At 27.9% G+C, this 27864-nt stretch overlaps 1 protein-coding gene across 1 annotated transcript; it reads left to right on the top strand.

The window, feature by feature from the left end:
• Window positions 1–205: 205 nt before the first annotated feature.
• LOC132944258 (uncharacterized) lies at window positions 206–27864 on the top strand. Its single transcript, XM_061013548.1, has 4 exons — window positions 206–352; window positions 461–2150; window positions 23120–23299; window positions 27506–27864. Exons 1-4 carry the CDS (start codon window positions 206–208, stop codon window positions 27862–27864), a joined length of 2376 nt encoding a protein of 791 aa, XP_060869531.1.

Here is a 27864-nt window from a genome sequence, read left to right as displayed (position 1 = left end):
AACCAGTACATCAACAACTACAGACTTAGACGAACCTAATGCCAAAATGGATTTAAATGAAGGAATTTCAAAATACAATGAAGAATTGACAAAAGAAGTTGAAACTAAGTCTGATCTTGAAACTTCTCCGCCAATAAATACTTTTGAAAATAAAGAAATTACTTTTTATGTTAACTCTAATATAAATAATATTTGCGATTTAGAGATGCACAAACAAGAAATTGTTTTAAGTGAACCACTAATGAGTTTAGACCCAGCTACAGACTTAGACGAACCTAATGCCAAAATGGATTTAAATGAAGGAAATTTATCCAATAAAATTTCAAAATACAATGAAGAATTGACAAAAGAAGTTGAAACTAAGTCTGATCTTGAAACTTCTCCGCCAATAAATACTTTTGAAAATAAAGAAATTACTTTTTATGTTAACTCTAATATAAATAATATTTGCGATTTAGAGATGCACAAACAAGAAATTGTTTTAAGTGAACCACTAATGAGTTTAGACCCAGGGAAATGGGTGTTTCCGTTATCAGGTTCACAGCGTCACGATTTAGTTCAAAATGGTCCTCAACAGATGCTAGATACTTGCGATGAAAATTATCCTTTAGACAATAATAAGAGACATTTTTCTAACTTCCACTATACAAGAAAATTAAGTAATGGCGAAACTCAACATCGCAGATGGCTAGTTTATTCTCAATCTCAAGATAAAATATATTGTTTTCCGTGTACAGTTTTTTCTAATTTACAAACACAAATGATTCGTGAAGGATGTTGTGACTGGAAACATCTAAGTACAATTTTGCAAAGACACGAAAAGAGCAAAGAGCACATGGTGTGCATGATTAAATGGGTAGAATTTGACAAACGAATTAAACTCGGGAAAACAATAGATCAAGAAAATGAAAAACGGATTCGTGAATCACAAAAGCATTGGTACAATTTGTTTGAAAAATTAATTAATGTAATAAATTTCTTAGCCTCACATAATCTATCATTTAGAGGTCATCGAGAATCAATGAAGTTAGATGATAGCAATAACTCTGGAAACTTTATTGATTTATTAAAATTATTGTCCAAATATGATCATTCATTACAGAACCATTTTCAACTAATTAATGAAAAACAACTGGCACAACATTATTTGAGTCATGATATCCAAAATGAATTAATTAAACTTATGTCTAAAAAAGTAATTGAAGAGATTATTAGTAAAGTAAAACTAGTGAAATATTATGCTTTCATGCTCGACTGCACTAGAGACATAAGTCGCGTTGAACAGATGTCCATTATTTTAAGATTTTGTAATACGTCAACCGGTGATATAGAAGAACATTTTATTGGATTTATTGCTGTTGATTCCACAACAGGGGAACATTTAACAAACATTATTCTACACGAGCTAAAAAGTAATGGTTTAGATATTCAAGACTGTCGTGGACAAGGTTTTGATAATGGCGCGAATATGGTAGGAATAAACAAGGGTGTTAAAACACGAATATTAAATATTAATCCAAAAGCATTCTTTGCGCCTTGTGGTTGTCACAGCTGGAATTTGATTTTAGTAGATGCTGCTAAGTCTTCCATTACAGCTACAACATTTTTTGGCTTTATTCAAAAAATTTATTTGCTCTTTTCAAAATCTAGTAAACGATGGGATCTTATTAAAGATAAATTAAAACTAACATTAAAGTCTTTATCTGAAACAAGGTGGGAAAGTAGAATTGCTGCAGTCAAAGCAATATTATTTCAATTTGACGATATCATTGATTGTATAAATATACTTAAAATGCAAATAGTAGACGCAGAAACTCTATGTGATTGTGAAGCCATTTTAAAAGAAATGTTAACATTTGAATTTATTGTTGCAATACATGTGTGGTATGAAATTTTACTTCGTGTAAATAATATAAGTAAAATCTGGCAATCAGTTCAAGTTAATTTAAAAATGGCTGTTGATTCTTTAAATAATTTTTGCAATTGGATTCAAGAATATCGTGATATAGGATTCAATAAAAGTATTATAGAATCTCGCCAGTTCATAGAAAAAAGTAGTTATGAAATAGAATTAAATTTTAAAAACAAGAGAATAGCAAAGAAGAAAAAAATGTTTAGTTATGAACACACTGATGAACCTATAGAGAATGGTGAAAAAAAGTTTAGAGTTGACTTTTTTAACAGCATGATTGATGGAATTCTACATGACATTAAATGGAGATTTAAATCATTGAATGAATACTTTGAATATTTTGGTTTTATTTATGATATGAATATTTTAAGATCCATTTCCAAAGAAGATCTTTATAAGCATTGTTGTGATTTAGGTACAGTTCTTCAAGAAGGTGAAAAGAGCGACATTCAATCATTTGAATTATACGAAGAATTACAACTCATAATTTCAAGTCTACCAGACTTTATTAAGGATGCAAAACAACTCATCAAATACATAATAGAAAATAATTTACAAGAAATATATCCAAATGTTTATATAACAGTCAGAATTATGCTCACTATTCCTGTCAGTACAGCTTCAGCAGAGAGAAGTTTTTCGAAGCTTAAAATAATTAAAAATTACCTACGAAATACGATGACACAAGAAAGACTCTCAGCATTAGCAGTTTTGTCCATTGAAACGAAAATTGCAAATAATTTAAATTACGAAGATATACTTAAAACATTTAGTGAAGCAAAAAGCCGAAAAGTCCATTTCTTGTAAATAAAAAAAATGAAACTTCTAACAGTATTATTAATTTAAAAAAATATGTATTTAATTTTATAATTATGTTTAAATAAAATTATATTGACTACTTTGCAAATAAAAGGTTAATAATTAGAGTTTATTGTTTTAAAAAATTGTAAATCTTAATATTTATTAAATAACTATTGTTACTTAAATGTTTATTAAAAAAATTTTAAAAAAGGGCCTCTTTAAGTCTACTTCGCCCACATATTAATTTTACCTCGCGCCGCCACTGCTGCGAAATGTATATCCACTACTCCACTAATCTAAACTTTAAATATTTATAATATCTCATAAGTCATAAACTAATAGCCCTTAAGTCGATTTCCCATGAATAGTTTATAATAATAAATAAATATTAATGTTATTTGACAATTGTTAATATTATATATTATATTTTGAACGTGCTTGAATAAATTGTTTCATTAGATTATATTTGGTTGAAATTTTAAATCAATATCGATGCATTTTGTATATTGTGTGAAATAATGAAAACTGATTGTTTACATTTTCCAGTCACCAACATAAGGCCACTTAGAAGTTTGTAGTGAAAATGTCTATAATTTTTTTCTTGTGTAACCATGACAAGGGGGTGGGTGATCAGATTGAATTTAACTAACCTGACTCAGAGGTCTGCTCACGCGACACGCCCATGCTATTTATAATCTATTCTGTGGCAGTGTGGTGCCTATACCAGTACACACATAAATGATAATTTACTACATACGCGAGCAGTAACTGCAAGGAACGATCGAATTACCTAAAGACAACTCCTTGAATATGACACTTTTGCAGGGGCCTTTAGTATACCTAAGTATAAATAGGTACTTAGATTATGAATCAGTATACAGTACGTCATTTTTCGATAATGAATGCATCATTGTACGTATGCATGGGGTGGGTTTTTGGTCAACTTACAATTTATTATTTCTTTGTTAAAAGTGTCTTAAATTTTAAAATTATAAGTTTTATTCGAAAAATTGTCCAATCTTGACAATCTTGCAATAGATACCTATCTATAATATAATTATTATCTATGTTTATTACACCACAACTTATGATAGAGTATAAAGTAGCTGATAATAATTTTATTATAAACTAACGATAAAATACGATGATATACGTAATTATAACTCTTTGACGACTCGTCTTTGGATATAGCATTCTTTTAATATCAATACAATTTTCTTTTATTTAAAATTAATCTATATTGGGAACCCGAAATGGCAACCCTATATATGTCCCTATATAATATATATCTAAACAAAAAAAAATTCAATTTTCGTGACCCAAAACTAATTTCATGTGTGTCTCACCCTATAGCAACCTATACAGGGGTTGAAAAGAAGCTTAAAACAACCACAGAGTCTCAAGAAATCTATTGATATAACCTTGATTGTAATCAGTCCAGTAGTTTCTAAGATTAGCTATTAATGAAAAACTCATTTCGATAAGTTAAAACCTGTACTTTTACTTATTTCCTACCAACCTACTATAAATTCAAAAATATAGATATATTATATTATATAAAAAAATTGCAATATTTGCTTACTTCTATTGATTCTTTATTAATAATGGCTTCAGCCGGCAGTATGGTTTGATTTGTTGAATTATTTTCATCCACGAATATAATCATATTTTAACAGACTAGTAAAATTTACTATTGAATAATGTCATAACAAATCAAAACTACACAATTTTGGTTGCCAAGTGAAAACATAATAATATTTCTTATATTATGCATACTAGCTGTCCCACCCGGGCACTTGCCTCGTTGCCAGGGCAAAGATTTGTGCTTTGTTATTAAATGTAAACTATCGATGGGCGATTAATACGTCGTAACTCAAAATACTCAAATAAGTATAAAAATGACACTTAAAATTTGCCCCGCGAAATTTTTTTGAATAAATATATGGCCCGTAGGTAATTTGAGTTCGAGATCACTGATTTAGAGCTATATATAATATATTGTATTTGGATATGCCACGCCGTCGTCAACGACTTTTTATTTTTGCCCAGATCAATTCGGATTTCGGATTCCGCTTTATATGTGTCGACGAGGGACTCGATTTATTTAACTCGTTAGTAATTCTGACTATTGCTGGTACTTATGTGATTCTTTTGGGTCCGTGGCTTTAATCCGGTTGACTTCTTTTTCTTTCCGACTCCTTTTTGAAATTTTTATTTTGAATTTTATTGCATTTTTCATTTTTTGATAATTCTTTAGCATTTTTCGGTCATATTTTGTTAGTTTTGCATATTTGACGTTTGCATATCCGGTACGACCTCAGTAGCGGATTTGATTCGTCTTCTAAGCCCTAAGAAAAATTATACTTTTAATCATGCGCATTTTAATTTTCGAGATTTTCAATTTTTAGCAAATTTTGTATACTTTGCGTGATAAAATATACAAATTATTATGTCTTAGGTAATTTTATGACAAAAATATATAACTACGACTTAAATTTTCACATTATTTGGTTTTTTCTAATAGCGTTCTAAAGATACGGTATCTTACACCCAGACGATCGTCATGATTAGAGTCGGATTTCAATTCAAAGTGCATCTTTTTTTGGTCAATTTGACAATTCCTTCCAAGTACATAATTTGTTTCATGAAACTGATACTTCAAAAGTAACATTTTTATTTTCCATTTTATTGCATTTTTCGATAATTTTTCAGCATTTCGTTCATATTTTGTTAGTTTTAATGCATATTTGACATTTGTGAATCCGGTAATACTTCAGTAGCGGATTTGATTCGTCTTCTAAGCCCTAAGAAAAATTATACTTTTAACTATTTGCCCACTTAAGCCTATACAGAGGGAAATGTATGTATCCAACAGTAATATTTTTAGGCTGTGATTACAATTTATAATATACACTTTGAACTTCTAATCAAATTATCATCTAAATTCCGTTATTTTTTTAAAATAAATAAATGTTTAGTGAAATATTTTGATTGCATTTTTCGTTTTAAATTAAGTATCTAGGTGTAACTTAATAATACATTGCGTTGAAAAAATGATTTAATTTGTCCATTTTGAAGGTCTTTATTGCGGTAAAATACATTTTTAGCCATTTTTTCGAGCATTTTTCGTCGATTTTTAGATTATTTAAATTCGGGCCTAGTCATGATATTTTATTAATATGTCGATAATAATAATGTATTGACGGTCGACGTATTCCAGGTCCCCACAATATAAAATTGGTTAAGATAAATTTAAATGTGTCTTAGAAAAATTTATTTTAAATTATAACAAATTCTACACAATTATTTCCGGCATTTTATATTAACTTGGAGTCGGAATTTGTATACAAACTCTGTTGTACAGTAAGTGTTTTGAAGTTCAATGCTATAATATCATTGTATACGAATAACGGTTCTGAGCGGAGAAGATTTGACATCGAAGTATATTTTATTTTATTATTATTAACAATATGGTACCTACCTAGCCGGTAAGTTGAGTTAATATCATTTGTATATAATAATAAACTTTAAAGGTTTCAAGTACGCACGAATAATATTTTCAAATATAATACAAAACTAAAATCGTTCTTCTTCGTTTAAATATCTAATTTCGTCCACATTTGAATATAAAATAATTATAAACAAAAACTATGTTTTAAATTTTACAGATTTTTTGGTTATACACAAAAAAAATACTTACGTAAAATCTTGTCTTAAATTTTTAATTTTTAAATTTGATAAATGTTGTCAACAATTTAACTTAAAATGCTCATAAAATAAATTGTGCGTGTTATGTATTTTAATATTTTTCAACTGCCATTGTGCCTCGTATTTAATTGTCACGCTTTACGACCCAACAAATAAAATTGTATTGAAGTACCTATATAGAAAAAATAACTAAAAAAGTCGTATAAGTGGGTGTCACTCTGCTGTACAGTAGGTTACTATTGGGTCACTGTAATGATATCAAGTGTGAATTAAATTATATAATATCAATGTGTATATGAAAAACGATACTGAGCAGAGACGGTTTGTCAGCCTAGGATACTTTATATTATTAATATTTTATTAATACGCTGTAGCCGATAAGTTTAATTAATATTATTTGCATATTATCATATTCCAATAATTGTGTACAATAATATACCTACTTGAGAACTTTCAAGTACCTACGAATAACATTTTTAAAACACAAGGAATTTACTACAATTGTTATACTTGGTTACCTATTTAATATGTAATTTTGTCCACATTATAACTTAATTAAATATCTATAAAAAATTACGTGGAATCATTGTTTAAATTTTTAATACTTAATTAGCTATAAAATTAAAAAATTTACTTAATAATTTGTACACTTTCAATTTGATAAATTTCATTAACATTTGAACATAAAACGCTTAAAAAAAATTTAACGTGAATGTGTTTTTTCATAAAAAATAAATTAAATAATTTTCAAATAAATTGGAAACTGAAAATGTCCGTAAGCCGCTTTAAATTCCAAGTGTCTACCAAAACGGTTATTGGTTTTTGAATTAAAACAAAATAAGAAAATCGCTACACGAGAAATCAAGTGAATATCCAATATTGTGAAAATGTAAAAACTTTAAACGCTCATAAAATTTTAAGTTGACTTTCCTGTAGAGATTTGGTCTTTGATAAAGGTTGACAAAATTATGAGGAATCTTGTATTACATTTTTAAATCTTAAATATAAATATAAAATGTTATGGTGTATAAAAAATGATAATATAAACATCCAGTGTAAAGAATAACTAGTAATGTTGTACAAATTGTAATTTAAAATGTCTAGATAAAAAAATTGTGTGGATATATTTTTTAATTTTTTTGGTTACAGTATGAACTACTTACGAGTAACTTTATATTAAATTTTTAAGCTGTTCAATCGATTGAACAATTTTTATCATTATTCGTAGAAAACTCGAAAATGTGAAATATGTATGAATATTTCTCAATATTTTTTTAGTGTCTATTTTAGACTCCAAATATTTCCAAAATTACTCCATGTGTGGAAAATGTTAAATAATATTTAAAAAATGGTGACCATTTCAAGTATATCTACGGTCATCCGTTTCTTAATTACAACCACTAAAAACGAAAATAGATTTTGTCAAAAGCTAGTATTTTACATGCCCGTTTTTTCTTATTTTAGATTCTGAGCAGAGCAATGAATGTATTGATTTTACAAAGATGTATGTTTTCTTTTTATAATTTTTCTTTTTTGTTTTTTTTGTTTTATTATTTTTATTTTTGTGTCTGTCATCACCTTTTAGGACAGAAAAAATGATAAAATTTTCTTCAACAGTTTATTTTCTGATAGGAAAGTGAATCCAGTTGATACTTTGGGGGGCCAACAGTTTCCCAGTTGTTTTCAAAATCACCATGTAAAACAAAAGAAAAATTGAAGAAAATCATGAATTTTTACGATCAAGCACGCTCACAAAGTATTGTGAGGACTAACATTTACAAAACCTTTTGCAATATACTGGACAAAATATTTATTTACTACGAATAATTTAAACCATTTTAACATAAAAATGAAACATTTTAAATTTTAAACTATTTAAGTAATAGTTTAAAGCACTTCTTATTGGTTAGGTTAAAATCTGTGGTCAATATTTCCAAGTTTCAGGCTTAGAATAAATAATATTGATAATTATAACATGTATGAATCTAAATTAGGTATCCATTGCTAACTTTTAATAGAAAAAGCTTTATGTAAAAGAACAATATTTAATTTACAACATAACAATATTATACATTTTTCCTTTTTAATATTTGTTACAATCAAAACTTAATATTTTGTACCTAGGTATGGAAAATATTCAATGAAACAAAAATGTGATTTTGTACTGTAAATTGTAATGTAATGATTATAACATGATAAAGAAATTAACTTTATCATGGATTATAACTTATGGATTAAATGTATATTCTAAAATACCTACATTCTGAATTCTACATTTTATAAATTTCCAAAATAATAACAACCCGGTTGTCTATTTGATATCTTTAACTATAAAAATAAATTAGATAAAAAACAGTTTGTAACCAAATAGAATATAAATTTTCTTTTAAATTATTTTAATAAAAATGTAAAACATAATTTTCAATCTGACTTGGGCTACATATTGTGTAATGAAAGTAAATAAAGGTAATGAAAAAATTAAAATATATTTTCTATCAGTTATTTATTGCTATTTTATATATAAAAAAGCTATGTATTATTTATTAATATGTAAAACACGTAGAAAATAAAATAATAATAATAGTATAATAATTATGTGAAATAATACTTTAATTTCGTGTCCATTATTACTACTGTTTTAAAAATGAAATCATAAAACAATTCACTGCGTGACATTATATTATATTTTAAAATACAAATAAAAACAATCAAAATTTAAAATACAAAAAATGTCAATAGGCATCTGCACAATATTACATGCAATCACGATCACACTACATACGATTTACGTAGACGTAATACATGTACTAAACTAAATTATTGTACAATTCAATCGCATGTTCTGTATCTTTTTCCGTAACGTCATATTTTTGTCGTTATAATCGAAAAGATTATAATTTGTCCCACGGTACTCAATATAGATTCTCATATATTGAAATATAGGTTCACATACAACTCATGTAAAAACCAATGGAACTTTTATTTTTATTGAATAAGAATATATTATAGTACTCACTACTCGTACTATAGACTATACTGACGATAGGGTATTGGTACAATATACTCGTACTTTCATCTACGTCTAACACATCTAACTAGTTATTACCTACCTGTATATATTTATTATTTAATTTTTAAAACAATAGTAATAATGAACATGAAATTAAACATATTATTTCATATATCAACGTTTTTATACTAATAAATAATACATAGCTTTTTTATATATAAAATAGCAATAAATAACTGATAGAAAATATATTTAAATTTTTTAAATAATACAAAATGTTTTTTTATTATTAGCCTGACATGAAATAGACATTTAGTTAAATGCCTAGTCATTTAATTAAACGACTAGGCATTGTGGTATCACCCGTATTAGACAATACGCGGTAAACCAACTATCGCCTTACCGTCGTATTCTCTAGTTAATGACACTCTCTAAAGTTAATTAGAATGGCACTGTTAACTCGTTGAGGTACGATGGTAGGCGCTTGTCAATTCTTAGTTCGTTCCTATCTAGTTGAAATGACTCAAAGATTACATATACATTGGCACTATTCAGTTTAATAAAACTTCATTGACACATAGTACGTATATCCCGGCGCTGTTTCTATAAAAGGTAAGAACGTAAGAATGACTAAAATAATGTTTAACTCGGGTTTTCAGTTCGGAAACACTTTTATTGTATTAAAAACAAACATAAATAAAACACTTAGCAAATTCAGATCGCCTAGCCCGTACTACGATCGACGTTTCACACGCACGTCGTAGCTACGTCCTCGCCGAATCACTCAGCGACAACGGGGGGCTCGTGCCTGCGCGTACGGCGGTGTTATATAGAAAATATTATTGTCGCCTCAGCACATTATTGCTTCGCTGGCCTGACCTATGTCAATAATTTACAATTTAAAATATTCCCACCTATATTACATATATATAAAATAATATTATTTTCACGACTGTCTGCAATATACGACAATATCAATAGGATAGTATTTTTATTTTGATTATTTAATTATGTTGTACTTTTGTAGTATCAAGTTAATCAAGAAAATTAATACTTGTATACTTGTATTTAAAAAGCAAACACAAATAACAAATTATACGTCCGGGAATAACCCCCCCCCCCCCCACACAGATCCGGGCCTGACACGAACTACTACACAGTAGTTCATAGGCTGATTGACCGTTGCGCTCAGAATCGTTTTTCTAATACTATGATATTTTATCATTAAATTCAAATTTAACAACATCCTTTACAGTAAACCGCTTGTAACCTACTGTACAACAGAGCGATACACACTTGCCCACCTTTTTGAACTTTAAATGCTTATAAAAAAAATTGTCACTAAGGATTTTTAATATTTTTCAAATGTCATTTTAACAATATAGTAGGAGCCTCATATTAAATTCCCAAGTATAAAAAAACAGTGCCTATATGTATTTTTGATATTTTTCAATTGATATTTTAACAATATATCACGATATTTTACCCAATAAATAAAATTGTATTGACTTAATTGGGAAAATAAAGAAAAATATGACTTGGTTTTAATTAACGTATTGCAAAATGAGTTAAGTTAAAGTTTAGTTAATTAAAACACCGATCTAATAAGTTTAGTTAATTATTTAAAATAAACTTAACCTTTAACTTAACTTCTCACTCATTAACTCGTTACTGCCCAGTCTGTGCACAAATATTTTGTTGGTATAATACATTTATTCAAAGACATTGATTTGTTATAATGGCATTACTAGGCATATTTGATGATATTATTGTGAATAAAGTAATTTATATTTTTACCAATTTACGTGGTACCTTATTTTAAATTTCAAATCTTTAACTATAAAAGTTGAACATTTTATAAATTTTTAACTACAAAAAAATTATTACATTTTAAAATTGATTAACTTTGTCAAAATTCAAACTTTAAATGCAGATAAAAAAATATTGTTCCTATGTAATATTAATATTTATCAAGTGCTATTGTAACGATTTATCAGCAGCCTTGCATTAAATTTTCATGCTTTTTTTCCCAACAAATACAATTTAATAAATATTTACGAAAAAGAAAACTAAAAGCATTGAAAACTGACAATGTCCGTAAACAGCCCAAATCGAGTCAAAATATTTTTCAAAATGTCATGGTGCATAGAAAATGAATATATAAACATACAGTAAAATTTTTATATATCTACAGTTATATGGTGTATAGATAATGTTAATATAAACATTCAGTGACATTTTCAAGTATCTACAATCATTCGTTTTTTAGTTATAATAAATTTAAAAAATCATGAGAAATCGATTGAATATCAATATATTGATGTAAAAATATCAATTTCCAACGCTCATAAAAATTTAATTTGATTTGCTTGTAGATATTTTTCTTTGATAAGGATAGACAAACTTTTGAGGAATCTTGTATCAAATTTTTAAATCTTAGATTTAAAAAGAAAAACGGTGAATAAGTGTATGTTTCTCTGCTGTACAGTAGGTTACAAGTGGGTCTCTGTAATGGATGGTGTTAAATTTGAATTCAATGATATAATATCATTGTATAAGCGAAAACGGTCAGTCAGCCTATGATATTACCAAGTATATTTGATGATATAATTGTAAATAAAGTAATTTATATATAACATATTTAAGTGGAGCCTTGTTTTCAATTTTCAATCCTTAGCTATAAAAGTTGAATATTTTATAAATTTTTAACTAAAAAATAATTATTAAATTATAAATTTGATAAATTTTGTCAAAATTTGAATTTTAAATGCTTATAAAAAAAATTGTGCCTATGTATTTTTAATATTTTTCAACTGCTATTATAATGATATATCAGGAGCCTTATATTAAATTTTGACGCTTTTTTACACAACAAATAAAATTTTATTGATAATTATAGAAAAATTAACTATAAAAATTGAAAACTGACTATGTCCGTAAACGGCTCAAAAAGAGTCAACATTTTATCGTGTATATAAAATACTAATACAAATATTCAGTGAAATTTTCAAGTATCTACAGTCATACGTTTTTCAATTACAACAAAATAAGAAAATCGATAAAATATGAATTTCAAACGCTCATAAAAATTTAATTTGACATTCTTGTAGACATTTTTATTTTTGATAAAGGTAGACAAACTTATGGATAATCTTGTATTACATTTTCAAATCTTGGATTTAAAAATAAAAGTGTTTATGAATTCTCAACTCAAAATAATTTGCTAATTTTCGTTATTTTTCCGTATTTTGTCAATATTTGAACTTAAAATGCTTATAAAAAAAATTGTAACTATGGATTTTTAATTTTGTCGATCATTTGTTTTAGAGTTGCACCAAAAACCAAAAGCGATTTTCTCGAAAACAGATTTTGCTTAAAAATTCCCGTTTTTCCTTAATTTTTCTTTTGTTTTTCAAGTCGCGTTTGAAAATTACTGAGAAATTTTTTGACCCTTCAAAGTACCAACTAGATTCACTTTTTTATCAGAAAAGTTACTGTTGAAGAAAATCAAAGCACTTTTACTGTCCTAAAAGGTGATGAGAGAAACAAAAATTTAAAAATTTAAAAAAAAAATACACATCATTGTAAAATCAATACATTCATCGCTCCGCTCAGAATCTAAAAAAAACACAAAAACTTGGTCGAAATTAGAATCTGATATATATTTATTTCATATAAATAACGATTTAAGTTATTATTTTGTGATATAAAAATATTATTCATGGGTAGTTGACACTTTTAAGGTACCTACCTACATTATTATATTTTATACATACAATGACATTTTAAAATGCCATTATTTCAGCAGAATTTAATTTAACATACCGTAATATTCAATAAAGATAATATAAATGACTTGAATAACAATAAAAATATATCATAAAATACACTTAGGACCGTTCTTACGATGTCCGGTCAATTGTATGGTAAAGGTAACGAGCAGAATTTATTTTGTGTTACCGATATATTTCTGCCGAGTGTCGGATAGTCTTAACCGAACGATAACAGATTTTATTACTGACAGAATTCGGCCGGTTAAGTGTCGGTTAACTTAAATCGGACATTGTAAGAACGGCATTTAGCAATATTATATTATGGTCAGACAGTCTTTGCTCAGAATCGTTTTCCGCATGCAACTATTTACCATTGAATTCTGATTTAACGCGTGACTTACATTTCAATGACGAGGTACACTCGGTATACATTTAGGATTTTGTATGTTCAACGCATCATGGTTGCAAAGGCACAGCATACACACATTCACGTGAGTATGATAGATAAAACAAATATTGCGATGACATTTCTCCTTAAAGTATTATTTATAAGCAGTTTTTAAGTACACACTATAATATGTCATTTAGTAGTTATCAGTTATTACAATTATCTGGTGACGACTGTAGTAAGTTAGCATAATAATAATAATAATAATATATAACAAGCTGATCCCCTGCACTTCGTTGCCCGTTAAACGCACCAACTCTATATTACTCAAACATTGTCCAGTTGGTTATTTAATATTCGGTGTATGGTGTTCAAAATGTATCTTAACTTTTCTGTTGAAAAAATTATAATAATAAAACTTCTGATTCGCATCAGTACATTATCAGGTAGGCAATCTACCTGTGGTAGATCGTGGACCCCGTGTTGTTACCTCTAAAGCATCAAAGCTATACCAAGTTTGTCACCTATGGTGGATTAATATAATCAATTAATACAAAATCTTATCCAAACCCAACCATACTAAAATTCGATGAATAAAAAAAAACAAATTTAACCCTTTTTAAATTAGCCTATCTTTTTTCCAGAGGTCTAATATACCCACAAACATTCCACGAATGTATAAACTGTAAGCCACTATTTTAACAATGGATTATATTGACATTTCGGCTTTCACAGTGTATAAACTATAATCCGAAATATTAAAAACATATATTCTACAAAATACAAACCATTAGAATCAGAGGTAACATTTAACAACCAGGCGCACACGTATATGACTATAAACTGTACACTTTATAATAACTGAAAATGTACTATTATTTCATTTACTGTATAAATTGAATTCAATTTTATTATCTTTTAGATTGCTGACGGTCAGCATACAACAATATTATTAAAATTGAAATCAATTGTTTAACACAAAAAATCTTATAATAAAATTAATCTTATAAATTGTTTTTTCAAAGGTGGTATCATCATTAGTTTATTTTTTACTATTTACTCATTATACAGTATTACATTTATTTACAAATAATACTGTTTATTTTTTTAAATAATTAAGTTTAAAAAAATAATTGTAACTAACTATTTCCCAACACCTATTTGGCTCTCAGACATATACTATATATTCACTAAAAAAAAAGTGACAACTTACAATGCGTAATTCATTGTGATTTTTGTCTGGTCCTGTCTGCTTTGCGTGCTGGCGGCTCTGCTGGCTCGTCGTTGATGCTCCGCTGGGCTGTGTTGAGTGTAGTTGGTGGCTTGGCTCCGTTTTTTCCCTTCTCCTTTCCTGGTACGTGTCAGCAACGTGGTTGAATTCGAGGTCCACTGAGATACTTGATTCCTGGTTGGTTACAAGAATTCTTCTTTCAGGTGACCCCACGCCTGACACCAAAAGACGTGTAGTGATCCCTCACAAACGCTTATATTTTGAATTCGACGACGTTGATGATGAATAGGTTTTTCAAAGGGGGGTTTTGCAGAGTAACAAGTGACACAGTAATTTTAATATAAGTAATTTATTAAGTTAAACACAGTATGATTGTTTATGAAATTTATAGAAGTTTGAGGACAGAGCGAAAAGCATCTGCCCGAGAAATTAGTTATTTGCACTAGTTTAAAAGTATTTTGGGAATAGACCTGAACTGGCGGTGATGTGGAGGACAAGCCCCACAACCAGTTAAGTCTTACAAGTGTTGGTAGTACTAATTCTGATTTAGCTATGGACAAAGACTCGTATATATACTGAGTCTCCCCTAGCTAATAGATACACGGTAGAGAACTAGGAGGTGGATGAAAAGAGTAGCGACGCAGGTGTTGTTGTTATTATCCCATCCTTGAGTTTTTATTAGTAATAAAAACTGAGTTTGGCATTTTGGATAAATGTCAACCGTCTTGATTCTTAGAATTGACGAAAGTAGAAACAACAAGTGCGGCGGCTGATTGCTGTCGAATGCTTAATGTAAATTTGTAGTATAATAAAATAATATCAAATCTGTATAAATGATATAATATATATTATAAGTAATATATTTATTATAATGTAGTAAAGCGGTCGGTCGGTTTACTACAGTAGTGTAGTGAACTAATACTTATTAGAAGTTTGTGGCTCTTTGTTACAAATTTCGATTTAAATTGTAAAAATAATACGATAATAATAAAAAATATTAATACTAATAATATTACCTATATCTACTATACTGTGTTGTTTCATGTTTGTGTTTTCATGGCCCGTTCACAGCGATTTGCCCAGAGCTCACATCTAATAGTAGTTGTTTACATATTATGAATGGTTTAATTTTTATCATATTTTAATACAAAATACGTATTCGTCATTTGATTATTTATCAGCGATGATCGATATTCGAGACGTCGCCGTCGACTCGTATTATTGACAATATGCAATATTGTTGTCTGTACACTTTATCACACAAAAACTTCACTGTAGTAGGTACGTTTTCGGTTAACCTTTGACACAATTTTGGACCACAGTTAAGAAATGTCATTATTTTTCTGTGCTTGAAAAATTGAGTATTTTTTAATGCGCTTTCGACTTTTACAAAGCAAAATAAAACAGTTGTTTACCATGTTTGCAATTTTTATACAACAAATTACTGAGCACGATATTTAAGAAATTGTGGTAAACTGACAATCGGGTTAATTGTGTGGCTTACCTGGTTGCAGGTAGCACGACCGTGGAGAAAGGATTTCTTCTTGTTGATTCAAATAATAAAACTTGTCGAGTTATAAAAGACGTTTATTTAAGATGTACTCGGGTGAAAATTATTATAAGTCCAAATAATATAATTCTGGTGCTGAGTGTCGTGAAGATGCTTGTGATGGCAATGGGTGTACACGTCTGATTACAGGCTGTTTTAGGTCTGATTTTATAAGGGGCTCCTACTCCCCTACCTACCACCTTGCCTATCGACTTATCCTTATTGCTCAAAGAGTGCTATCTATATCCTGCACGCTTAGTTGTGCAAAAAGTCCTATCATTGTGTCCATGGTTGTCAATCATTTATTAGATACTACTTTCCTGTTTCTATTTATGCGTCATATACATAAATATATCTTTATACATATATATATATATATATATATATATTTATTTATGTACGTTATATATAAATATATACCCAATTCCCATTGTTTTATATATGATATACGAGTCGCATATAATATGATGGTCCTTTCAAATATTACTCATGAATTAACGTGAATGTTGGTTTACAATAACGCTATTGACAGTTGACCCCCTTCGCCATCTTAGTCGTGTATTTGGGTATTTGGCAATTGATGTATCATTATTGATATACATATACATATACATAACATAATTATTTCTTATTCCTTTCAAATTATTATATCTGTCTTTTAACTATCTAAGCTTTATTATTTGTTATGCGTAGGAGTAAATGGATGTCATCCGTTACAAAATTATACAAAGTATACGCGTAAAGTAAAAAAAAATTTAGTTTAATATTTCATATTATGCAAACTACGTCGTAAATTTGAACTTGGACATAAATATGAATATAAGTATTTCAGTATTTTGTTAAATGTATTTAAAGTACATAGATACTTTAAATACATTCAACAAAATAATGCTGTTTTGCTTTTTTATATGGTTGAAAATTTATTTTGTATTTATAGCATCTATGCTAGTTTATTTTTTTATATAGTTGAAAATATATTCTCATAGATCACGCCAGCTCCGAATAAAGTAAAATATTAACAATCACTAAACGTGCCCCACACACCCAACCACCATTCGATGTTCAGAACTGTTTATCTTAGTTCATGTTATAAGCAAGACGTAAATTTCATATTATACGTCTTACCAGAATGAATTCATTCTTGAAAACATTGTATTTACAAACCAAATTTCCTAAAATGATCTGTAATTTTTCGGTAAAAGTATGAACTACTTGTATGAAAGACTTTGTATTAAATTGTCTAGCCTTAGTTGCAAACATTTTAAAATACCTCAAATAAAAGTCTGAAATTATTAGACTGGACAAAATAAAATCGTAACTAATTAGAAGCCCCCCCCTCCCCCGTACGTGTACGCCACTGGCTATATAGTTGGTCGACCTGGGGGTCTTCGTCGGAGTCAATAATTACAACTGCTATTAATTGCCAAGCTCTACGCAGGCACGAAAAACAAACCAAGTTGTGCATAGATAAAAATAAAATCAGCATAAATACGAATTTATCGTATTTTATCACGATTCGCGTATATTTCTTACAAGTTTCAATCGGTTTAAACGAGTTAGGAATTAACTTGTAATTTGTATTAAGTTATAACTATTATTACTAGTCTTGTTTTCTTATTTCAACGTTTCGTTATACCTGTTGACTTATTATTATGATACATCACGACTGTAACGCAGTTTGTCGTTACCGCACCACCGGCCATCCCAGCCATTCGCATTCGACAAGTGAAAAAAAACTTATCGATTTCAGTTCAAGAATACCAATTGTATGTCACAGTCGATAAATTGTATGCTTTATGTCTCCAGAGTTATGCTCGCGGGGTTTTATCGACTCCCCCGAATTTTAGATTCTGAGCGAAGCGATGAATGTATTGATTTTAAAATGATGTGTGTTTTAGGACAGTAAAAGTGTTTGGATTTTCTTCAACAGCAACTTTTCTGGTTAAAAAAACTTATATAAAATTTAATAGAAGGTTCCTAGTATATTGTTTAAAAGGCAGATAAAAAAAATTAAAAACCTATAGTCACAATTTTTTTTTTATAAACATTTAAAGTTCAAATATTGACAAAACACGAAATTACGTCTAAAAATGACGAAAATTAACAAATCATTTTGAGTTGAGAATTAATAAAAATTTTCTTTTTAAATCTAAGATTTGAAAATGTAATACAAGAATATTCATAAGTTTGTCTACCTTTATCGAAAAAAATAAAGTTCATATTTTTACAATATTGGATCTTCACTCGATTTTTCATGTAGTGGTTTTTTTTTTTATTGTTATTGAAGAATGAATAACTGTAGACATATGGAAAATGTACTGTATGTTTATATATTCATTTTCTATGCACCATTAAATGTTGAAAAATAATTTGACTCTTTTTGAGCTGTATACGGAAAATATAATTTTTCAAATTGTTTAGTTTTTTTTTCGATAAATATCAATAAAATTTTATTTGTTGGGTAAAAAAACGTGAAAATTTAATATAAGGCTCCTGATATATCGTTCTATTAGCAGTTGAAAAATATTAAAAATACATAGGCACAATTAAATTTCAAATTTTGACAAAATTTATCAAATTTATAATTTAATAATTATTTTGTAGTTAAAAATTTATAAAATGTTCAACTTTTATAGCAAAGGATTGAAAATTCAAAACAAGGCTCCACGTAAATAGATTATATATAAATTACTTTATTCACAATAATATCATCAAATATACTTGGTAATATCATAGGCTGATTGGCTGTTTTCGCTCAGAATCGTTTTTCTTATATAATGATATTATATCATTGAATTTGAATTTAACACCATCCATTACAGTGACCCACTTGTAACCTACTGTATAGCAGAGCGACATCCACTTACTCACCTTTTTTTTTAAGAAAAATTAAGGAAAAACGCGGGAATTTTTACGCAAAATCGACTTTGGCTTTTGGCGTAACTTTAAAACAAATGACCGTAGATACATGAAATTTTCACTGGTTGTTTATATTTGAGTTTTCTATACACGATAAAAGTTTCAAAATATTTGGTATATTTTGAACTGTTAAGGGACATTTTCAGCATCCAATTTTATTAGTTTTGTTTTCTATGAATGTCAATAAAACTTTATTTGTTGAGTAAAAATACTTGCAAATTTATTACGAGGCTCTTACTATATTGTTACATTGACATTTGAAAAATATTAAAAATCCTTAGTCACAGTTTTTTTTATAAGCTTTTAGAGTTCAAATTTTGACAAAATATGGAAAAATCATAGAGAATTCATTAAATTTTATTGTTTTTACATCTAAGATATGAAAATGTAATGCAAGATTCCTTATAAGTGAGTCTACTTTTATCGAAAAAAAAAACCAAAAGAATGTTAAACTAAATTTTTATGAGCATTCGAAGTTCATATTTTTACAACATTGGATATTCACTTGATTTCTTAAGTAACGATTTTCTTTTTTTGTTGTAATTAATAATACACGGTATAATTTTCAACAACACAGTTAAGAATCGCATATAATTTATTATACATTTTAATTCAGAAAGAAAATATATTTAAATTTTTAAATACCTTTGTTTGGTATTTGTTTTTATACTATTTTATAATTCTGTAATATTTTAATATCCGTCGTATTATTTAAGTAAGCAATTAACTATTATATATTTTATACTATATTATATTTTATTATTTTTTTATGTAACTTTAATGTACTTTTCATTGAAATCATAATTTATTTATACTGCAATAATTTGGTATATAATTTTCATTGCATTTTTGAAATATTTTTAGTGCAATTTTGACATATCTTAAACACAATTTTATCCGGTCTTTAATATTAACTAAGGCTCGGAATTTGTAGCCAAACGAATCCTTAAAAATGCTTTTTAAGTAACCCCCAAGATTTGAACTCTATATAGTTGCGCCACTTGTGCACATAATATATAGCTTGCAGGTGTTGTGAAAAATACTTTTAAAAAGTATTTATAAGCAAATTACTGGAATACTTTTAAAAATAGTAAAGTATTTAAAATGCTGCCCAAACACTAGCTAGTACCTTTTAGAAGTACCTACCTCTTTGTAATAAATGATAATATTCAAATACAGTAAAAAATAAAAATTATAATTAGTTCTGACACGATTTGTTTTAGTAAAAAATTGTAATATTATTTGTGTAATCTTATGTGAGTGTGACCCAATGATATTTTTATTAAATTTTAAACATTTTGATTGAATAATATTATATTAGTCGCCGCGGCTCATAGGTTTTTAATGATGTAGCGTACATCCAAAAAAATATAACCAATATTATACATATATATAGACAGTGGCGTGTAGCATAGGATCCAAGTGTTCCTCAGGCAACAATTTGAGTAAGACCAATTTTTTTTTATGATACGCGGCACTGTATGATATATATTATGAATTGTATTTAATAATTGTTTACAAATTTTAGATGTTCCCCAATTAGCTTTTAATTTGTTTATATTTTTAAACAGAAACACGATTTTTGTTTTGAATTTCCGTTAGTGATCGACTAACATTAACTAACATCGATTAATCATTAACCGTCGATCGTTCTATTCATGATATACATGAAATTTATTTAGATACTTTTTTCTTAAAGTACTCGTTTTTACATTTTTTAAGTTTTTCAGGGTATATAAAGTATAAGCGCTTTTTTAATGTTTTTCTAAGGGCCACAAGTCCCGAACCCTGCAGGTTATGGCTGTTGTAGTTGTGCACAGTTGCGTTAAAATTTTCAACGTATTTATCCTTCGTAAATAATCTAGTGCAAAATGATAATGTGTGCGCACGCCGCGTCATCCCTAAATAATGCTCAAAATTATTTACATTAACTGAGTGCAGCTCGGAAATCGTTTGTATCGCATACCTACCTACCTATACCGTGGTAGGAAATAAATGCAAATTTCTTTACGATATATATCTTTACTATACCTACCCACGCGTAGAAAAAAAAAAACGGAAATATTAATGATGACATAATTATTATTAGGTACGCGTCGTTCGTGCACAATGGGACTTCGGAAGTTTAAAATCCGACGATAATAATTGCGTGCCAAGTAGTCGTCGTTGCCCACACAATAATATATAATATAATATAATATAATTATTATATTATTATAATAACCAAAGAAAGGATTTAATAATTTATATTGCAAATTTGTATTGATATCAGGTATATTAAATCTGATCAAATAAGACAAATATGTACTCGAATCGGACCAATAATTTCAGTGTGCGTAGGTATTTAATTTTATATTCCAATTTTTTGCAGTAATATTGTATTCTTGACGTAAATAAAAATATAAATTATACAAATTATTATTTCTTAGGAAATTTGAAAAAAAGTTTAATTTATAACATTTTTCTTACGAAATTTGAGTCTCATAACCGAAGTGGCAAGTGAGGTTATAATAGATATATTTGTTTTATATATTTGCAAGATACGTTCCACCGTTCAAGGATATTTTTAGTCTAATAATAGCAACTGACTCTTTAAATCCATGTGTCTTATTATAAGTGGCCGTATTATGGTAATAATATTATATTGTGCAAAGTAAAATCCGATATTTATAAATTAGGTAGGTACAACGGATATCGTCATCGTCCTGCAGAAGCAGATGATGAATCATACAAAACGAGTTTGACATTATTATAATAATGCCAATAGTATAATAATATAATACACTTTATTTAATGTGAAATATAATGCATGTCTGCGGTGGGGATCAAATTAGGTGAAATAAGAGACTTAGATATATACATAAGATATATACCTAGACATAATGTAGTGCACACCAGTGGCGCAACTACAGGGCTGCTACCCCCCCCCCCCCCCCACAAATCAAATGAAGGATACACAATTTTAAAACTATTGAAACTTACTCCGAAGATTAAAATGTTTATTCAGATTTAATGCCAATTTTTTTAAATTATTTTAAATATGCACAAATAACAAGTGTAGATGCATCAAAATGCTGAGCGTACTTTTTCATTGTATAAGCATACTTTAAGTAATAGACGCTATATATTTAGAGCAGTGGTCTCAAACATACGGCCCGCAAGCCACAAGTGGCCCGCGAACCCTTTCTATGTGGCCCGCAATAAAAATACATTTTGAACAAAAATATAAAAAGAATTTTTAAAATTGTTAATAAAATATTAAGTAATAATATTATCTAACGTTCATGTTTTATTTTATTTACTTGTTCGGAAATCCCATTATACTCGATAAAGTCAAATCTTTTCTACAAAGATAAATATAATTTGTACTTCGGTGTAATAGTGGGTAACAGGCTAACAGCTTGACTGTGATCAGTGTTGTTTTGTTCGTACGAGTAACTAGTTGCTATTCAAGTTGAATTTTAAATTTAAGTTTATACGCGTAATTTGTTTGTTGTAATGTCTCATAATATCAAACCGATGAAACGTAAAATTTACCAAGACAGAGACAGGCTTTTCAAGAAAAATGGGGCTATGCATATTTTTTTACTTATTCTAATTCTCTTCCAATATGTTTGATCTGTAAACAAAGTGTATCTGTCATCAAGGAGTACAATATTAAAAGACATTATTACACAAATCATGGTAAGATATACGATAAATTTGTAGAAAAATTACGCGAAGAAAAATTTGAAGAATGAATAAAAAATCTCTCGTATCAAACAAAATTATTTGATAGTATAAGAAGAGAAAATATTGATTCGGTTAAATGTAGTTACGTTATATCAGAAAAAATCGCACGTGCGTCAAAACCTTTTTATGACGGTGAATTTATTAAAGATTGTATAATTAGTGCGGTGGAAGTATTATGTCCCGAAAAGAAACAAGCATTAAGTTTAAGTGGAAATACTACTACTCAGAGAATTGAAGGAATTGCCAGCAATGTTAAACAACAATTGTATGAAAAAAGTAAACAATTTTTAAATTTTTCTATTGCTGTTGACAAAAGTACCGATATTACCAAGAAATTCTTGCGCAAATATAGACGACTTGGTACAAAAGAAAATATGTCGAATTTCAAGTGCAGCTCAAAAATAAAAATTATCAAATATTCAAGCTATTTTTAAATTTGAATTAAAATTTTTTTTAGATTCTGAGTGAAACGATGAATGTATTGATTTTACAATGATGTGTGTTTTTTTTTTTATTTTTTTTTATTTTTTTTTTTATTTTTGTGTCTGTGTACACGATAAGTAGTCGAAATAATGCTTCGATTTTCGACTTCAGTATCTTGTTCGATGGGAAAGTGAATATCGTTGGTGCATTGGGGAGGTCAAAATTTTAATTTCCCAGTAGTTTTCAAAAGCGATGTGAAAAACGAAAGAAAAATTAAGGAAAAACGGGAATTTTTACGCAAAATCGATTTTTAACAAAATCGATTTTGGTTATTGGTGTAACTCTAAAACAAATGACCGTAGATGCATGAAATTTTCACTGGTTGTTTATATTTGCATTTTCTATACACAATACAATTTTGAAAATAATTTGACTTTTTTTGAACTGTTTACGGACATTGTCAGTTTTCAGTTTTTTTAAATTTTTTTTCTATAAATATCAATAAAATTTTATTTGTTGGGAAAAAAAGCTTGAAAATTTAATAGAAGGCTCCTAGGTTATTGTTTCAAAGGCAGATGAAAAAAATTAAAAATCCTTAGTCACAGTTTTTTTTTATACACGTTTAAAGTTCAAATCTTGAAAAAATACGGAAAAATCACGAAAAATAGCAAATTATTTTGAGTTGAAATTCATAAAAATTTTTCTTTTTAAATCTAAGATTTGAAAATGTAATATAAGATTACTCATAAGTTTGTCTACCTTTATCAAAAAAAAAATGTCTAGAAGAAACTTAAATTAAATTTTTATGAGCGTCTGAAATTTATATTTTTACAACATTTGATATTTACTCGATTTCTCATGTAACAATTTTCTTATTTTATTGTAATTAAAAAACAAATGACTGTAGATACTTGAAAATTTCACTGAATGTTCATATTAGCATTTTCTATACACCATAAAATGTTGAAAATATTTTGACTCTTTTTGAGCTGTTTACGGACATTGTCAGTTTTCAATTTTTTTAGTTTTTTTTTCTATAAATAACAATAAATTTTTATTTGTTGGGTAAAAAAGCGTGAAAATTTAATATAAGGCTCCTGATATATCGTTCTAATAGCAGTTGAAAAATATTAAAAATACATAGGCACAATTTTTTTTTATAAGCATTTAAAGTTCAAATTTTGACAACATTTATCAAATTTATAATTTATTAATTATTTTGTGGTTAAAAATGTATAAAATGTTTAACTTTTATGGCTAAGGATTTAAAATTTAAAACAAGGCTCCACGTAAATAGGTTATATATAAATTACTTTATTCACAATAATATCATCAAATATACTTGGTAATATCATAGGCTGACTGACCGTTTTCGCTCAGAATCGTTTTTCTTATACAATGATATTATATCATTGAATTCAAATTTAACACCATCCATTACAGTGACCCACTTGTAACCTACTGTACAGCAGAGCGACATCCACTTAACCACCTTTTTTAAGTTAATGTTCATTATATTTTTTCAATGATAATTTTGTAGTAATAAAAAGTAAATAAATGGATTTTGTATGTATTTTTGCCTTCATTTTGTCTTTAGTTTCTAGTGTATAAGTATAAAAATGACACTTAAAATTTGCCCCGCGAATTTTTTTTGAATAAATATATGGCCCGTAGGTAATTTGAGTTTGAGATCACTGATTTAGAGCTATATAATATATTGTATTTGGATATGCCACGCCGTCGTCGACGACCTTTTATTTTTTCCCAGGTCAATCTGACTTCGGATTAGGTTAGGGAAATAAATGTATCCAACATTTTTAGGCCATGATTACAATTTATAATATACAATTAATTGAACTTCTAATCAAATTTGCATCTAATTTTCGTTTTTTTTTTTTTTTAAATAAATGTTTAGTAAATTATTTTGAATGTATTTTTCGGTTTAACATTTAAGTACCTAGGTGTACCTTAATAAAACATTGCGTTAAAAACATGATTTAATTTGTCCATGTTTAAGGTCTTTTTTAGTTTTTTGCGGTAAAATACATTTTTTATGGACATTTTTAGCCATTTTTTCGAGCATTTTTCGACGTATTTTAGATTATTTAAATTCGGGCCTAGTCATGATATTTTAAAAATATGTCGATAATAATAATGTATTGACGGTCGACGTATTCCAGGTCCTTGAAATGTAAAATTGGTTAAGAAAAATTTAAATGTGTCTTAGAAAAAAAATGAAGGATATACAATTTTAAAACTATTGATACTTACTCTGAAGATTAAAATGTTTATTTACATTTAACGCCAATATTTTTAAATCATAACAAATTATACACAATTATATACGGTCTTTAATATTAACTAAGGCTCGGAATTTGTAGCCAAACTCTGTTGTACAGTACGTGTTAAGCTACTTAAATTTGAATTCAATGCTATAATATCATTGTATACGAAAAACGGTTCTGAGCGGAGAAGATTTGACATCAAAGTATATTTTATTTTATTATTATTAACAATAAGGTTAGGTAAGTTGAGTTCATATCATTTGTATATAATAATAAACTTTAAAAGTTTCAAGTACGCACGAATAATATTTTTAAAATATAATACAAAACTAAAATCGTTCTTCTTCGTTTAAATATCTAATTTCGTCCACATTTGAATATAAAATAATTATAAACAAAAACTATGTTTTAAATTTTACAGATTTTTTGGTTATACACAAAAAAAATACTTACGTAAAATCTTGTCTTAAATTTTTAATCTTTAGCTATAAAGGTTGAAAATTTCATGAATTTTTAATTTTTAAATTTGATAAATGTTGTCAACAATTTAACTTTAAATGCTCATAAAATAAATTGTGCGTGTTATGTATTTTAATATTTTTCAACTGCCATTGTGCCTCGTATTTAATTGTCACGCTTTACGACCCAACAAATAAAATTGTATTGAAGTATATAGATAAAATAACTAAAAAAGTCGTATAAGTGGGTGTCACTCTGCTGTACAGTAGGTTACTATTGGGTGACTGTAATGATATTAAGTGTGAATTAAATTATATAATATCAATGTGTATACGAAAAACGATACTGAGCAGAGGGGGAATAGTAAGTTCCTACACGAGAGTAGCAGGTAAACAATTACATATGTTAGTTCCTACACGGCGGAAAAAGGTATGTATGTAACTATACTCAGTAAAATGTACATCTAGTTATTTCTCTTAAAAGTGTTGTTAGTATTGTTCGAAACATCTGAGTGTCCGTACTTATCCGTTTATACTAATCATATACAGTTATACAAATTCACAATGAGCGAGAATGTATCATTCATGTTGAGTGAAAAAGGCAAACAACTACTAGTTTTGAATAAATTTAAACGTTTTAAGCTACATACATCTAAAAAAAATGAAATTACGTGGTGTTGTGTAATAATTAAGTGTAGTGCAAAAGTTTATACTTTGGGTCAAAATGCCCAATTAATTAATACAGATAAATCGTGTTTTGATCACCGCCATGCAAGTGATAGCACTTTAAATCGGCAACAAATAAGCAATGCTTGCAAAAGAAAAGCTGTAGACTCTATAGTTGAAAAACCGTCAAAAATAATACGAAAAGAAGTATCAAATTATGCTAACGAAGGAGATTTGATTGCACCCTACTTAAAACTCATAGCAAGGAATATTCATATTGCAAGGATGCATTGTTTCCCTAAATTGCCAACATCAAGAAAAGAAGTTCATGAAATATTAATTTTATTAGACATAAAAACAAATAGAGGTGAGTTATTTTTATATGAAAATGATGCGCTAAATGAAATAGTTATTTTTTCATGTAAAACAAATATAGATTTGTTAAAAGAATTAAATGTTTTATATATGGATGGTACTTTTAACTATAGTGATAAATATTATACGCGACTATACACGATTCATGGCATTAAAAATGGAGTGTACATTCCGTTAATGTTTTGTTTATTGCCAAATAAAGAAAAAAAGACTTACATTGCATTATTGAAAACAATAAAAATAGATGGAGTAATACCTAAAAAAAATTATTTTAGATTTTGAAATAGCAATGCATCAAGCAGTTTTTGAAATTTTTCCGGAAACAGAGGGGTTTGGATGTCGTTTTCATTTGGGCCAAGCTTGGTACCGCAAAATTCAAAATTTAGGTTACGCACCACAATTTAATTCTGCAAATGACGATGTAGGAAAATGTTTAGTACATATTTTTGGACTTCCTTTTCTCAATCCAGAGGAAGTGGCAGAATGTTTTACAGAATATTTTATGGCAGACAAACCTGAAAATGCAGCTATAACCGAATTTTTTGATTATTTGGTAGACAGTTATATATCAAATGAATCAATCTTTCCTCCGAAAATGTGGGCGCGGCAATGTTCTTTAGAGTCCATACGATAA

The sequence above is a fragment of the Metopolophium dirhodum genome, chromosome 1 (genome assembly GCF_019925205.1).
Source record: "Metopolophium dirhodum isolate CAU chromosome 1, ASM1992520v1, whole genome shotgun sequence".
NCBI classification, from domain to species: Eukaryota; Metazoa; Arthropoda; class Insecta; order Hemiptera; family Aphididae; genus Metopolophium; species Metopolophium dirhodum.
This window is presented reverse-complemented; position numbering and strand designations above follow the sequence as displayed.